The sequence below is a fragment of the Equus przewalskii genome, chromosome 5, assembly GCF_037783145.1.
Source record: "Equus przewalskii isolate Varuska chromosome 5, EquPr2, whole genome shotgun sequence".
Taxonomy (NCBI): domain Eukaryota; kingdom Metazoa; phylum Chordata; class Mammalia; order Perissodactyla; family Equidae; genus Equus; species Equus przewalskii.
In genome coordinates, this window is record NC_091835.1 from 82,620,409 (window position 1) to 82,636,135 (window position 15,727).

Consider the following 15,727-nt stretch of genomic DNA (forward strand, 5'->3'; position numbering starts at 1 on the left):
TTTCCCTTCATCTTGACCCTGTCCAAGAGCGGGTAAATACACCTTTGCTGAATAGCAGGGAAGACTGCGTTTAAAAGGCTGCCGCCTCTTCTGAACCGTCTCCCAGGATCTTGAAAAAACCTTTGAGTGTGCTTTTAAGTTGAGCAGAAGAGGGACTGATTACTTACTTCTTTGTTTTTCTGGTTAAATGAACTCCACGTAAAAACATGAGATTTTCGCTCGGTCCTGGGAGACCAGGGGGAACGACCCTTCGCTGCCTGCCCCTGCTGCAGGGTGGTAATTCACCAACTGCTAGTGGCCCAGAGAAGCAGCACAACATCGCTGCACCTCGTGGACCTGGGACAAAGATGGACAGTGAAGGTCCAGGGGTCGGTGGAATGAACCCCTGGGGTCAGTTCCAAAGGGCTGAGGTGGCCCCGCAACCTGAAACATCCCCTCCTCCACACAGCTCACAACAGGCTCGGCGTAGCAGGTGCTCAAATGTATGTTTTCACTGAGCGAATAAATAAATGCCTAGAATATTGCTATACATAGTCTTCCTTTGTGTAAAGTGAGCATGAGCTTATTTTCAATAAGCCAAGGATTAAGTACTAACGTATTAATTAAGCGTTAACACATTAATTTTATTGATTTTCCTGTGGTGTGACTGAGTCTGTCAAATCCTTTCCTGAAAGCGTAGCTCGACAGGAAAGGAGGGTGAGAAGGGAGAGTGTCGAGGTTCTGGTACTTGATGGGGGAGGGGGGCGGGGAAGGCCACCGACTGGGGCAGAGGGACCCTCAGGGTGGAGGGTGCAGACCCAGGCTCCGCCTGCACCACCAGGTCTTCTGCAGCTCCCACCAGGGAGGAGATAGGCCCGTGCCCCTCCGGCGTCTCCCCTGGTCTTAGGCTGGAGCACAGGCTGTGGCCCTGAGTTCTGCTTTCTCATTGTCAGGTAGTGTCTGCACGCAGGTTCCCAGGAAATAGGCTCAGAGGCCGAGGTGTGCCTGCAGGAGACTCTTCAGAGTGCTCTCGGGAACAACAAAAATCAGGGAGGGAAGGGGTCTGGCCCCGTGGCCGAGTGGTTAAGTTCGCGCGCTCCGCTGCAGGCGGCCCAGTGTTTCGTCGGTTCGAATCCTGGGCGCGGACATGGCACTGCTCGTCAGACCACGCTGAGGCAGCGTCCCACATGCCACAACTAGAGGAACCCACAACGAAGAATACACAACTATGTACCGGGGGGCTTTGGGGAGAAAAAGGAAAAAATAAAATCTTAAAAAAAAAAAAAAAAAAAAAAGTCAGGGAGGGAAGGAGGCAGGCAGCATGGGCCTCAGGGTTTTGTGCCCCGGCATCCAACCCGCCCTGAGTAGGGCTGTCACCTGGGTGAGGCAGCTTCCTTCCCCAAGGGCAGGTCCCAGTTGGGGCTCTGCTATGAGCCACCAGCCGCCACCCCTCCCTGGCTGGCGAACGAGTGCTGCTCTGGGTCCTGAAGGCGGGAATCTGGGCTGCACTATGGCAACCACCGCAGGTGTGGGCAAGGAGCTGACGGGACCAAATGATTCTCCCTTCTCATCTACTTTCCACCCCGCCTTCTTCCCCCCCTTCCTCCTAGTTCAGTGTCCGCTATTGTATAAATCAGAGAGATCTGAGTTAAGAAGTCGGCTTTCCCCTTAAAGCGTGATTCTAAGCAAATTGCTTAACTTCTCTAAGCCTCAGTTTTTCCCTCTACAAAATGCTAATAAAAGAATAATAGCTTCTATCTTTTAGGGTTAAATGACAGAGAGTGTATATGGTGCTTGGCAAAGAGCACTCACTCAGATGGTGGCTTCTGTTACAGTTGGTCAAGAAGCAGCAGGTGGGGCCAGCCCCACGGCCTAGTGGTTCAGTTAGGTGCACTCCATTTTGGTGGCCCGGATTCGGATCCCAGGTGTGGACCTACACCACTCGTCAGTGGCCATGCCATGGCACGAACCCACACACAAAAAAAAATAGAGGAAGACGGGCACAAATTGTTAGCTCGGGGCAAATCTTCCTCATACAAAAACAGGAAGATTGGCAATAGATGTTAGCTCGGGGGGAATCTTTCCTCAGCAAAAAAAAAGAAGAAGAAGTGGCAGGAGTGTCCATGATAGAGGCTAAGAGATGTGATGGTCAGTCTTTTTAGTTGTCACTCTTTTACTTATTATCTTCATTCATTTGGGCCGCTATAACAAAAATGCTATGGACTGAGTGGCTTATAAACAACGCATGTTTATTTCTCACAGTTCTGGAGGCTGAGAAGCCCAAGATCATGGCACTGGTCCATTCTGTGTCTGATGAGAGCTGCTTCCTGGTTCACAGACAGCCGTCTTTTCTCTGTGTCCTCACTTGGTGCAAGAGGCGAGGGATCTCCCTGGGGCCTCATTTCTAAGGGCGCTGCTCCCTTCATGAGGGCTCCACCCTTGTGACCTAATCCCTTCCCAAAGGCCCCACTCCCCAATACCATCACATTGGGGGTTAGGATTTCAACATATGAATTTTAGGGGGACACAAACATTCAGTCCATAGCACTTATTTCTGTCATCAAGTCCTCATGTTTGAAAAGGGGACCCACCACCTGAGCTCTATTTTAATAAAAATCGCTTCTGTGTTAACATGTTTATGAACATTTTGAAAATCACATTCATTTTAGTTGCCGCGTATTTATAGGACATCCGTTGTGTGCAGAGCATGGTACTGGACCACAGGGGAAGACAGTGACGACCGTAGTCCTGTCCTTGAAGGTTGAACCTCGTGATCAGAGAGAGAATGCACACACAGAAAGTAGGCATGTGGTGTTACCGATGCCCAGTGCAAGGCTGGCTGAGAGGGCTTCTTCTAGTGAGAGAGTTCCAGGCCAAGCCTTTGAGGAGACGGGTGATGGCAGTGGATGGGTTGAAAAAAGGGATGAGAATATTCCTGGTGAGGCAATAATTTGTTCAAGGAAACAGAGTAGAGAATTGCCAAGTGTATAATGAAAGCAAGACAAATGAATTGATTGGAGAGGAAAGGATGAGGCTGGAGAATAAGGAAAGATAAGACTGGAAAGGAGTAAGGAATGTGCTGGGTACAGGGTGGCATGGAGCCTTGAATGATAACTGGCTGAGGACCTGGGTTGGACAAGCCGGGCTCTGGCAAGGGACTCTGAGGCTTCTCTGTGGTGTAGGTAGGAACAGAAAGGTTCTGGAGTCTCTTAGGTGGTCTCGCAATTGAAAAGGAGGCCATTTCTTCCAGGCCAGTATCTCCAGGACTTGTCTAGTCGTGCCGAACTGTAAAATCATTGAGATGGCACTGCTGGACAGAATGCCCAAGGGGCAGTGTAGATACAGAATACCAAGGAGAGCTGATCAGAGACAGACCTTCATGGAAGAGGCAGGACATAAACTGGAAATGCAGCTAGCAACATATTTTATTTTTTCAGTTTGGTTAAGGGGCTGCTGATGATTGTTGCTTTTCTGGGTTTTCCAAAGGGTTCGAGGTTCAAACACAATCATAAATAGACTACGCCCACCCAGGCATGTGTCAGGGCGTGGAGTTCTGGGGCCACGGGCATTTATTTGAGAATTATGTTTCACAAGGGCTCACCGTTGTGTCCCCATCTGTTCCAGAGCAAATGAGCCCCTTCCATAGCCGCTGATCTCTCGGCCCTTCTGCTGAGCCCAGAGCAAAGATGCTGATAAGTGCCAACTCTGACAGGTGGTTTCCCCGTCTCCTTGGTGATGTGCACAGCTGCTCTCGAGAAACTGGAATGAGACCCACTCATTTCATTCAGGGTGCTGAGCATCTGTCACATGGTAATGACATTTGGTCCCCAGCGGTCCTGGCCCAACGTGAATTGGCTGACCTAGACTACCCTCCCGAATCTCTTTTAAATGAATCCTTCACTTCGCTCTGAACTTGGGCCTCCCTGATTCTGGGTCCCTCTATGGACAGCCTAGTGCTTTTAGGGAGCTCTGAAATCCCTTTTTCTGCCTTTGCCACATTAATCTTTTAATTCTTTATGGGGAAAGGCAGCTTCTAGGACAGATGTCTTTTATTGCACAGCCCTGAGAATTGGCTCAAAGAAGGACACCTTGGGACTGGCCCCGTTGCCTAATGGTTAGGTTCAGTGTGCTCAGCTTCTGCCACCCCCAGTTCAGTTCCCAGGCGTGGACCTATACCACTCATCAGCCGGTATGCCGTGGCAGCGACCCACACACAAAGTGGAGGAAGACTGGCACAGATGTTGGTTCAGGGCCAATCTTCCTCACCAAAAAAATTTTTAAAAAGGACACCTCAAAATGTGTTAAATAGCGACTTTTTCTATAAGGCTCTGTTTTTGTTAGAGTGAGCAATGGAAGATATTATTGCCTTTATTTTCTGTCCTGCATTTGGGCCTCAGACTGATGAATCACAGAAGAGTTTATCCTACATCATTTGACATTATTAAGTAATGTTTTTCACAGCATGAAATAACATGGCACGATATGCATTAAGTGAGAGTAAGTGAAAAAAAGCCAAATTGAGTAGTATACAGTACACAATTATAACTCTGTAGAACTACAGATTCATGAATTAAAAAAAAAATTAAAAGTAAATCATACCAAAATATAAATAAGGCTTTGTTTAGATGGAGAGACTATGGCTTTTTATGTAATGGCATTTTACTTCTACTTTATGTCTTAAAAATTATATTTAAGGATTATGTTCTACTCTTATAATAAAAATAAAATTTATTAGAAAAAAGTAACTTGCCATGAGACCCTTCCACCTCAAACTGAATAATCAGAAGTTCCAAGATGGAGTGTCTAATTGCTAAGGTACCCTAACAGTTCATTCGTTCTCTGTAATTACTTCTAGCCACAAAGGAGCTTGATAACCTAACACCTTCATGGTTTCTAAAATAGTTTAATAAACGAAGATTGCAAGGTCGTTATTCAGCAGCCTGGAGCCCAAAGTGTGGGCAACACCCTTTGTGTGAGCAAAGTGCAACTGTGTGCGCCCAGCCTCGCCCTCTCAGGTCACGGTTTTCTCACTTGTACCTCCAGCATCAACTGAGATGATGTCAGGCTGGCACTTCCAAATTCCGTGATCTTACACCTGCCTCATCTAGTACTGTGCTCTGGACTCATGGATCTGGGGACCGGGGAACGAGATGACCCCACATTCTCCTGACTCCTGACCAAGCTTTACCAGTCCCACTGCTGCGGAGCAAGGATGAGCCCAGGAATTAGGGCGGCACCTCCAGAGAGCAGGTTAGGCAGAGTCCTGAAATACCTCTTCTCCAGAAACACTCTCTCTCTAGACTTTTCTCTGCCCATCCTCTTTTTCAGGAACCACCCCAGTGGCCTCACTGAGGTCCCTGTCTCCTGTCACTGGTCACCGGTGTGGCCTTTGGGGTCTCTCAGATCTCAGCCCGGATCCCTGCTCTTCTACTTCCTAGCATGCAACCTCGGGTAAGGTAGCTCCAGAGGCTGGGTCTGCTCTCTCGCAGCCTGCCCCTCCTCCTGCTTGTGACGTGAGGTGAGGTCATCTGTGCACAGTGCAGCCCAGGGCTGGCAGTGAGCTTGATTACTCCCGTAATGGAGACTGGCCTCTCCCACTCCCGTAAGCATGTCATCCTCCGTCCTGCGATCCTGGCACACACCTGGTTAGAGTTCCATGTGGGTGCAGCTCTAGTTCTTAGAACTTCCTTTATATTGAGCTAGAATCTGTCTTCCTGTGACTCACCCATCAGCCGTTATTTTGCCACTGGGATTATCTACATACAGTTAAAGAAAAGAAGAGATAAAAGTTCATTTCATTTCTGCTTTGTAATCGACAGTTTCTTAATCTTTTATGAGTAGCTGAATAAAAAGATGTTTCTTCCAGTTAACTGCATAAATCGACAGAGCATGGAACAGGGAAAAAGGAGAGCGAGGCTGGAGTCCTGGCTCTATCACTAACAAGCCATTTTGCATAGAACAAGTCATTTCAATCACGTGGCCTCATTTACCGAATCTGAAAACGAACCCGCAGCGATGACAAATGAGTTTCGTCTCACATTTCTTCTTTGATTGATTGGTAATGACTTTCTACCTGCAGTGTTGAAAGGGACTCTGGAGTGAGTGTGTTCTGAACTCACTTAGTGATGTCTGCCAAGAATCGTGGAGGGAGTTTTGGCGATATTTGGGCCACATATTTGCCACATGCAGAGTGGTCTAAGGCTACTTATGGTTTCAAATTCTCTCTAACAGACTGATGATATCAACAAATGTTTGCCTAGTATCTTCTATAAACTCAACATTATGCTTATATAAACAACATTAGTTGGTCTCTGAGTGCCAAGTGGTAAATACAGTCTGTACAGCAGGAACTTGGAGAAAGGAGGACCACGGGAATCCAGAGTTTTAGAGGGAAAACTTCCTGAGGAAGTGAATCTTAGGCTGCATAGAGGATTTCCATAAAAATAAGGGACGGGGAGTACTTTGCAGGTGAGGGGGACCGCAGTAAGCGCTGTCTATCCTGACTGCACTGATAAATGCTAACACATGCAGGGGAGCTGCTGGGCTGCAGACGGATTGGGGAGCTCAGCAAAGCCAGAGGACTTCAGACCTCACGTGAAAGCCCACTGAATAACTTATTAATGCTCCCAACAACGCTGAGTTTAGGTATCACTGGTCTCAGCCTGGCAGAGGAGAAAGCAGAGAACTGGCGAGGTTAGTCTGGCCCTGTCACGTGTCTGGAGATGGGAAGGAAGGTGGGGTTCTATGTTTGTGTGGGTCCACCAGTCACGCTCTTCTTAGGTAATTAAGGGTTCCGAGCCAGGATTCCTGGCAGCATGTTGGTTTCGCCGGCGGAGGCAGGGAAATTGGGCAGGAGAGAACATAATTCGTAGGTGCAGATTCGGAAATGTTGACCTTGGGCTCCGAGTGAAATGTCAGTAGGCAGCTGCCTTGGAAGGGGGATGCGGCCTAGAGATCTGCATTCGGCATCTTTGCCCTGTTCAAGCAGTGAGAGTAAATAACCTTCCCGGGAGAGACTATCAAGGACACAGCTGCGGAACACCCAAGGAGGAAGCCAAGCCCACATCTCAAAGGTATTTTCAAGAAGTCTGGTGGTTTAGTTAGCACAAAATGTCTAGGTAATTTGAACTCTTCAAAGAGAATGTTATAAAAACAAAATTCATTTCCAGATGGTAGAATTTGAGGAGGAAAAGGATTTAAAGGAAAGAATCTTGAAGAGTTGACATCTCCGATCTTGGCAAAAGACCCTCACATTTTTATTTGGGAAACGAAGATGTTTTCGAATTACAGGATCACATAAGAGCATCTGAAAGCAGTAAACTCTTGTTATTTCCATCCTATCCCGTGGCGAGCTTAATTGTTTTCACATTTATGAGCAATTTTAAATGGAAATGCATTTTATCTCCAGCATTTTTCATCCCAGACAGTCTTTCCTGCTAACGTTTCCAAGGCGAGCAGATAATCTTGGTGAACGTGTGTGATGTTTCCTATAGGATCGAGTTCTCTCGTCGGTATTGTCGTTTGTGTCCTGCCAAGTGAAAGAATCTTTCGTACAAGGGAGGTGGCCTAGGAAAGAAAGGAAGGAAGATGCCGTTTGCTTAAAAATGAATTTTTACAAAATAGAAATTGATTAGAGGTGTGTGGTCGTGGTAAGTGCATGGAGACTTTCCTTTGTGAGGGACTGGAAAGACTGAGGGGTTGGGAAGGAGGGTAGGAAGCCACAGGTGGGCCCCCTCCTACGTTGCGATACCCTTGCCTGAGGACCCAAGCTCTTCACCCCCCCCCCCCCACCGCAGTGTTGGCAGGTGGCAGGGATGGCCAAGTCCTCAGGGAATGCAGAGTCTGATTGTTTGTTTGACTGACTGGTTAATGAACCAATCTCCTCCCTCTCTTTCTCTTCCCCCGAAAAACTATTTTTGTTTTTTAGAAACATTTTAGGTATTAACAGTTCTTTTTCCTCAGACTTTCCTATTTTCCTTATAGTGTTTGTCTTCTTCCAAAATATCTAAATATGTTCATTTTTTTCTAAGGGATGCCAAAACAATTAAATATTACATAAGTTAAAATTTCCCCTATTAATTCTATTTATCACCACCGTCTCTAAACCCCAACATTCATTTATTTATACACATGGATACATACATTGCCAAACAATATATATTTTTTTCTCTCCATGGTCTTAAAATATCTGGGAATGTTACTTTAGTCTGTTCTTCCACAACTTCTCTGGAACTATTGTGAAACTCAGCTGATGGCTTGAAAGTCCTCAGATCTCCAGGGTGATCCTGCCGCCCTCTGGACCTTTGTTCCTTTAAATTGGTGTCCCTGAACTTCTAGCGGTAACCAGCCAGGGTACCTTGGGGCTTCCTGGGGCTTTAAGGTAAGGTGCGGGGTGTGGGGGGGGGGGTGGCGGCGGTCGGATGGACAGTGGCCAGGCTCCGTCCTTTAAAGTGCGTTTCCAGGCCTTCCGTGTGTATCAGGCGCCCTGCTTGCGTTCTCTCCTTTAATCCTGGTAGGAGCTCTGTGAGGTCAACATCGTTACATCCTTTTTCCTGCAGGGAAACTGAGGCTCAGGGAAGCTGTGCTGGTTTGGTTAGAGACACAATTTCACATATAAAGCAGGACTACTCCTTATTGGCTGGGCCTGTACACAGAGAGCCTGGACTCACAAGGCACCAGTTAAGCAAAAACAAGCTTGAATAATGTCTCTCGGTCGTGCCTGGGTTCCATGGGAAGGAAAGAGAAAGCTCCATAACCCCGTGGGGAGTAAACAATCTCAGCTTCATTCACTTCAGGCCTGATGCGCTGCATGCTGAAATGGGCGAGGAGAGTGTGCCCTTTTCCAGTAACCTGTGGGTTCCTGGAGAAACTGGGTCTTGCCTCATCTGATGAGGGAAAGAAGGGTGTCATGGTGAGGGGTGTCATGGTGTTGCAACAGGAGTGACACAGACAGCAAGATGTCCTATTGCTTCAGGGTGTCAGGGAGAAGCCAGCTGGATCCTCTTTATCTCTGGGGCCGGTTGGGTGGAGCCTGAACTTTTCCTAAGAGTTGCCAGGCACTCAGGGGCTAGACTACTGGGCACTTAAAATTCCCCCTAAAATACTTTAAAAATAAATATCTTTAAAAACCAATCATGCACTTACACATAAAACGTGGCATTTGCGCTTGAATTCAAATCCTGTGTTATAATCTAGGTGTATCATCTCCCTTTATATTTAAGGCCCAAAAGCTTCAACTAAATTAGGAGACAACCTAGTGAGCAAAGAAAGCAATTCTTGTAGCTTTTGAAAGAGTTGTCCTAGAGACCCCTAGCAACAGAGAGATTAAGTAACACCCCCAGGGTCAGAATCCCAGTTCACCACGTGCTGTCGGATTTTCCCCACCTGCTTTTTAGTGCACCACCGCTGATCCTTCTGCTGGAGGAATTGTCTAGAGAGGCGATGGCCTTTCTGTTACAGGAAGTAGCCTCGTGGGAAAGAAAAAAAGAAGTAGGTTGTAGAAACACTACAGTGAAGGTGTAGGCCGTGGGATGTTTCTCTTCTCTCTTTTGGTGACCACAGTAGCTAGCAAGCCACCGTTTCTGGCATTATATCGTTATATGATCTTAGTTATTTTATATTGTCTTTATTTTGTTAGTCTGTTTTTTTGCCCACAGGATAAACGTAATCAGTTGACCTGCACGGTGGCTGAAGGCATTTTATGTTTGAACGTTCTATTTAAGGTTGAAGAAGGGGATGGAATTATGGTAAAATTGATTGTCGAAGGGCCTTTTGCAATTCCCACTTTCCTAAAACGGAACATTCTTCCTCAGCTCCATTAACCTTTATTTAGAACAGAGTAAATCACTGGACTCAAAATTTATGTTACACCCTAAAGTCCGCTGGTAAACAACTTGTCTTTTGACCAAATACCATTATTCAAAGTGCAAACGCAATGCCCTAGAACAATTGCACATTCTTCCTGACGGCCTCTCCCTGACCCAGTGTCCCCTGTGGTTTGTTGGGTAACTCGTTGTGTTCACCCAGCACACTGCCCGACACTTACAGAAGCATGAGTCACCAGTTGCTGAAGGCTGCCCCCAGTGGTTCTGAGGGTCAATAAATGGATTAGATTATGGGTTTTGTTGTCTTTGCTTTTTTTTTTCCTTTTGTATTTAGAAAAGACCTGTTCTTCAGAGATTCTAAGTGTTTCACAAATTCAGCCTTTGTATTCTCATGGTTCTGGCGTGTTATGACTTTATTCCTTCTTTAGAGCTGGGGGGAAGAGGAAGAGGGCTAGATGTCTGACATTGAAACTTCGGCATTCAGAATCTTTCGATCCTCCTCCTGGGCTGAAAGAAACGGCAAGGGAGGGTGGCTGTGTGCAGAAGACAGCCAGGCTCTTGGTGAGGCAGCAGCTGGAGGGGCAGAAGCTTGGGTCCTGGGAATGAGAGTTAGGGGCCCCCTGTGCCCACCTCAGCTCCCGGCACCCCTGGCAGTCTCCTGCACTCAATGCCCCAGCACTCTGGAGTGGTCAGGGCATCTCCAGGAGCCCCAGCCTTGATGTGAACTAGTGAAGCGTGCACCTGTGGAAGAAGTAATTGTGAACTGAGTGTCTGTTCTTATCTAGAGCTGGAGAGAGCGTAGGCTCTGGTGTACTCCTCATCCTCAGGGGATGTCAGCATAGTCAACGCTGCTCTCTGGATGAGAAAACCAGAGGATGGATGAGGAGTGACAGAGATCCGTGAGGCCCAGGCTGGCCTTAGAAGCTGCCAGGCCTGAAGTATCTGGGGAGAAAATACAAAGCAAGGAGAAAAATGAGGACTGTGATTATTGATACAAGTCTGGAGGGCCAGGCCGTGTCTGACTTTCTCCTCATAAACCCAAGGGTCACACATCCGGTGAGGGCCCTGGGGCCCATGCTGAAGAGCGTCCCTTTGGATCTCACCATTTTCCTGCCAGCATTAGAGGAGAGAGAGTGGACAAAGTCTAGAACGTGTCCTTCTCCATCCTTAAAGGGCCCTAGGATGTCTCTTCACTTTGTTTGTCATCAACACAGTGCTAGACAAGGTGTGGACTAGAATCCTTGAAGCCTTAGCTTCACGTCCTCTAAGTAGAACTAGGACTCGGAATCCTCTGAATCGTTATCATACCTGCACTTCAGACCCGTGGAACTACTGTCTGCCTGTTGGCTATTTGTACGGGGACAGCAAGGGCTTCTGGAGCTTTTGTAAGGTCCAGTATTTGTTCAGCATTAAGAATTGCTTCTTCTTATCCTGTAGCTATTACCGCTTTTAATAACAATGTGTAGTACTACAACTATGCCACTTGGCATCTTGGATGGGCAGGCCTGGTATTAGAAGCTTTGTTGGCAGGGGACAAAAAGCCCTAGGCAACACTGAGACATGGGCAACTTTCTCCTGGCCCACCCACCTCTTTTATCAACATCCATCTGCTCTCTTATGATTAATTACTCGTTTTCGTCTTACCAACCATCTGTTGAGCATTACGGTGTACCAGGAGTAGGTTATTTATATTCTCCATGCCAGTTCTGTTGTTTCCCTCATTTCACATGTGAGGAAAGATGACATTGAGGCTTACGGGGTGAAGTAAACTGCCAGTGGTTCCAGAGCCAGGAAAAGGCAGAGCTGGCCCCAATGCAGGCTGTGTGCCACGTGAAATGCATGGGCGCATCCTTTCCCATCCCTGCTGGGATGGCCCTCCGAAGGGAGCACTCAGCCATGAGGTGAAGTGATCGTTAAGCTTTTGATGGGACGAACAGCTAACACCGACTCCAAGCGCTTGGCCTTGGCCTCTGCAGATATTTGCATTTTAAATAAGACTCAAGCACAAATAAGCCGTGGAGGTAGAATAGTGCAGTAGGGTATCCTTAAGGCAGGGTCTCCCAAAGATTCCTCAGATCACCACAGGTTAGTGGCTCTCTTCTGCTAAGCCGAGTGTTGCACACACAGCTCCATGCACGCAGCAGACACGTGATTGTTAGCTGATTAGAGCTCCGTTACTGTTCTTGTCACATGTAAGGAGAGCCCAAGGAAAGCTGCTTGGTGAACTTTAGTTTCTCCTGTTGACAAGCCATCGGCTGTGTCCACCAACTGCATGTATGTGTCTGTAAGTAGGAAATGCCCAGTCTTCCTAGGGCAGGCTTTTGTTTTAGGTTTTATACAACACTTGGATTTATACTGTAAGAAAAATGGGAAAATGTGCTCTAGTTCGTGGAAAATTGCATATGGCTTTATTTTGTCCACACTTGGAAGTAACCAGATGTGAAGGGGAGCTTGTCACGTTGTTTTTCACCCGAATGCCTTTGTGATGTTTTGTCTTGTTTGTCCTTGATCCCAATTTTAGTGCAAACATACTTTTGGATGATCAGTTTCAACCCAAACTAACTGATTTTGCCGTGGCGCACTTCCGACCCCACCTTGAACACCAGCACTGCACCATCAGCGTGACCGGCTGCAACAGGAAACACCTGTGGTACATGCCCGAGGAGTACGTCAGGCAGGGCAGACTCACCGTCAAAACCGACGTCTACAGCTTTGGGATTGTGAGTTCACCAAGGGGGGTATTTGTCACCAAGAAGGCTCTAAATTCTAAGAATTTTTTTAAGGGCATTAACTTTTAGACCTATTGATTTCCTGTTACTTATTGTCTTTTACATTAAAATTATGCAGTCAGTCAAGCAATAAAATATAAAGTCGTTAATTAGAATGAACTATATTCATCGTCAAGGTTAGTTGTTGCAACCAATTGTGTGTATCTATTTAACAAATGTAGCTGACTTTCTGTGTATTCCTTGTAGGTAATCATGGAAGTTCTGACAGGTTGTAAAGTGGTGTTGGATGAGCCAAAGCACATCCAGCTGGTAAGAATTGTGTTCGTCTCTGCGCCTGTCTCTTGGTCGTTTTTCCGATGGAGTTCTAAATGATAAGCTTGTCTTCTCCTGTTCCTAGAGGGATCTTCTTATGGAATTGATGGAAAAGAGAGGCCTTGATTCATGTCTCTCATATCTAGATAAGAAAGTGTGTCCCTGTCCTCGGAATTTCTCTGCCAAGCTGTTCTCTTTGGCGGGCCAGTGTGCTGCAACACGGGCCAAGTTGAGACCATCGATGGATGAAGTATGTATGCACATGGTTTTATTCAAAACTAAGCCCCTGGAAAATGTAAACTGGATAAATTGTGTGTCTAAGTGAATTTTTTATCATTGAGACAAATCCAGCCCTCAACAGACAACTCTAACCAAATAGATAGCTTTTCCAGGTCAACAGGTCACATTATTTGATACTCTGGTAGGGGTCATTATTGAGTGGAACCAGGCACCACAGAAAATTTAGTGAAAAGACCTAAGTCGTTTGGAGAGAATATTTTATTCAACCTTCATTAAGAGATCTGGCCCATTAAAAATGCAGTGTGTATTTCCCTTATTGATTTTTTTATGTACTCATCTGTTCATGGGATTTAATCAGCCATTCACTTATTTATTTGTTCAACAAATATTTATTTAGTGCCTACTCGGCAGGTGCCAGACTTTGTACTGGGTGCTGGGGATACAAGTGATCAAGATATAGTCGCTGTCGGGGCTGGCCCCGTGGCCGAGTGGTTAAGTTCGCGCGCTCCGCAGCAGGCGGCCCAGTGTTTCGTTGGTTCGAATCCTGGGCGCGGACATGGCACTGCTCATCAAACCACGCTGAGGCAGCGTCCCACATGCCGCAACTAGAAGAACCCACAACGAAGAATACACAACTATGTACCGGGGGGCTTTGGGGAGAAAAAGGAAAAAATAAAATCTTTAAAAAAAAAAAAAAAAAAAAAAAAAAAAAGATATAGTCGCTGTCCTCAAGCAGAAGGGAGTCCAGGCCCACGTGGGAGCAGAGAGTCAGAATACTTACCAGCCTGTGGAAGTCAGGGAAGCTTCTTGATGGAGGTGATAGTTAGGCTGTGATCTGAAGAACAGACTGGATTTAGGCAGCAGTAAGGATGGAAGGACATCCTAGGCAGAGAGAATCTACACCTGCAGAGGCTCACAGGTGATGGATTTCAAGGCACTAAGACTGCAGGTAGTTCAGCATCATGGAAGTGGGAGGGGGTGAGGGAAAAGCCGGCGTGGGTAAAATGATAGAAGGTTGGGGGCTAGCCCGGTGGCATAATGGTTAAATTCACATGCTCCACTTCAGCAGCCTGGCGTTCGCCAGTTCAGATCCTATGCACCACTCATCAAGCCATGCAGTGGCAGCATCCCACATACAAAATAGAGGAAGATTGGCACAGATGTTAGCTCAGGGACAATCTTCCTCACCAAAGGAAAAAAAAAAGATAGAAGGTTCCAGGAGGTAAAATATGAATTCCATTCCAGAAGTTTCTATTTTATCACAGAGCCATGAAAGGGTTTTAAGCAAGGAGTTGACTTAATCAGAATATGCAGAGCACTGCCTAAGAGTCAGGAGAACTGTATTCTAGGCCTGACACCACCAGTAAGACCTGTGTGACCTGGAATCTTGGGCCCAAGAGGAGCTATGTGATGTATAGTGGAAGGAACATGGAACCGGGAGCCAGGTGTTCTGAGGTCAAGCAACAGGTCTGCTTCCTTAGTGGCTGGTGATAGTGATTCCCTTTTTTAGCCTCAACTTTATTATCTATAAAATGAGAATAGTAATATTGTTTATGCAGATTAAATGAGGTGATGTGGGGCTGGCCCCGTGGCCAAGTGGTTAAGTTCACACACTCTGCTTCAGCAGCCCAGGCTTTGCCAGTTTGGACCCTGGGTGTGGACCTACACACTGCTCAGCAAGCCATGCTGTGGAGGCGTACCAAATAGAAGACTAAAAGGACCTACAACTACGATATACAACTACGTACTGGGGCTTTGGGGAGGAAAAAAAAAGGAGGAAGATTGGCAACAGATGTTAGCTCAGGGCCAATCTTCCTCACCAAAAAGCATACAAAAAAAAATGAGGTGATGTGTGTGAAAGCACTTTGTAAATTGTAAAGCTCTCTATATATATTTTTTAAATTACATGTGTATATGAAGGTATGTTATATATAATTTTATATGAGGTCAACAGTTCTCACTTTGAGCTACACATTCAAATCAACTGGGATGCTTTTAAAATTCAGATTCTTGGGCCCCCCATCTCCATATTTTTTGAATGCTAATCTTTAGGTTGGGGCTAAGGGATCTGAAAGCTCTCTTAGATAATCCTGGCATCTGAGAACCCAGGTCGAGTCTGCTGTCCCCCAGCCCCTTCCAGTGCTCCACAGATTAAGGTGGAAGTGAGGAATGATGAGACTCGCCCAAGGTCACAGAGTAGTGGGTGCCAATTTGGGCCTGAAGTCAGGTCTCTTGAAATTTAATTCAGTGTAGTTTCTTGGCTTCAAGTCAATACACTCATTAAAATGAAGAGGTTTACCTAATCTTTAATCCCTTCTTATTCAAAATTCTATGGTTGAACTTATTTTGTGAGCATCAGAGAATACTCCTTAATTGGTAGACAGAAAGAAGGTAAAAAGAAAGGTTATTCAGGGCCAGCCCCGTGGTTGAGTGGTTGTGCTCTCCGCTTCGGCAGCCTGGGGTTCAGGGGTTCAGATCCCGGGCGTGGACCTACACATGGGTCATCAAGCTGTGCTGTGACCGGTGTCCCATATACAAAGTGGAGGAAGATTGGCACGGATGTTAGCTCAGGGACCATGTTTCTCACAAAAATAAATAAATAGATAGATAAAGAAAGGAAGAAAGGTGATTCAAGCTGAACTC

At 46.4% G+C, this 15,727-nt stretch overlaps 1 protein-coding gene across 2 annotated transcripts in view; it reads left to right on the forward strand.

Moving 5' to 3' along the window:
• The window catches only part of IRAK3 (interleukin 1 receptor associated kinase 3), a 64,636-nt gene that overhangs the window by 41,608 nt on the left and 7,301 nt on the right, over positions 1–15,727 (forward strand). For both annotated transcript variants that reach the window (XM_070621962.1, XM_070621964.1), the window contains 3 exons: positions 12,325–12,523; positions 12,779–12,841; positions 12,930–13,094. In XM_070621962.1, coding sequence (XP_070478063.1) covers positions 12,325–12,523; positions 12,779–12,841; positions 12,930–13,094 — 427 coding nt within the window. The remainder of the gene's footprint in view (positions 1–12,324; positions 12,524–12,778; positions 12,842–12,929; positions 13,095–15,727) is intronic.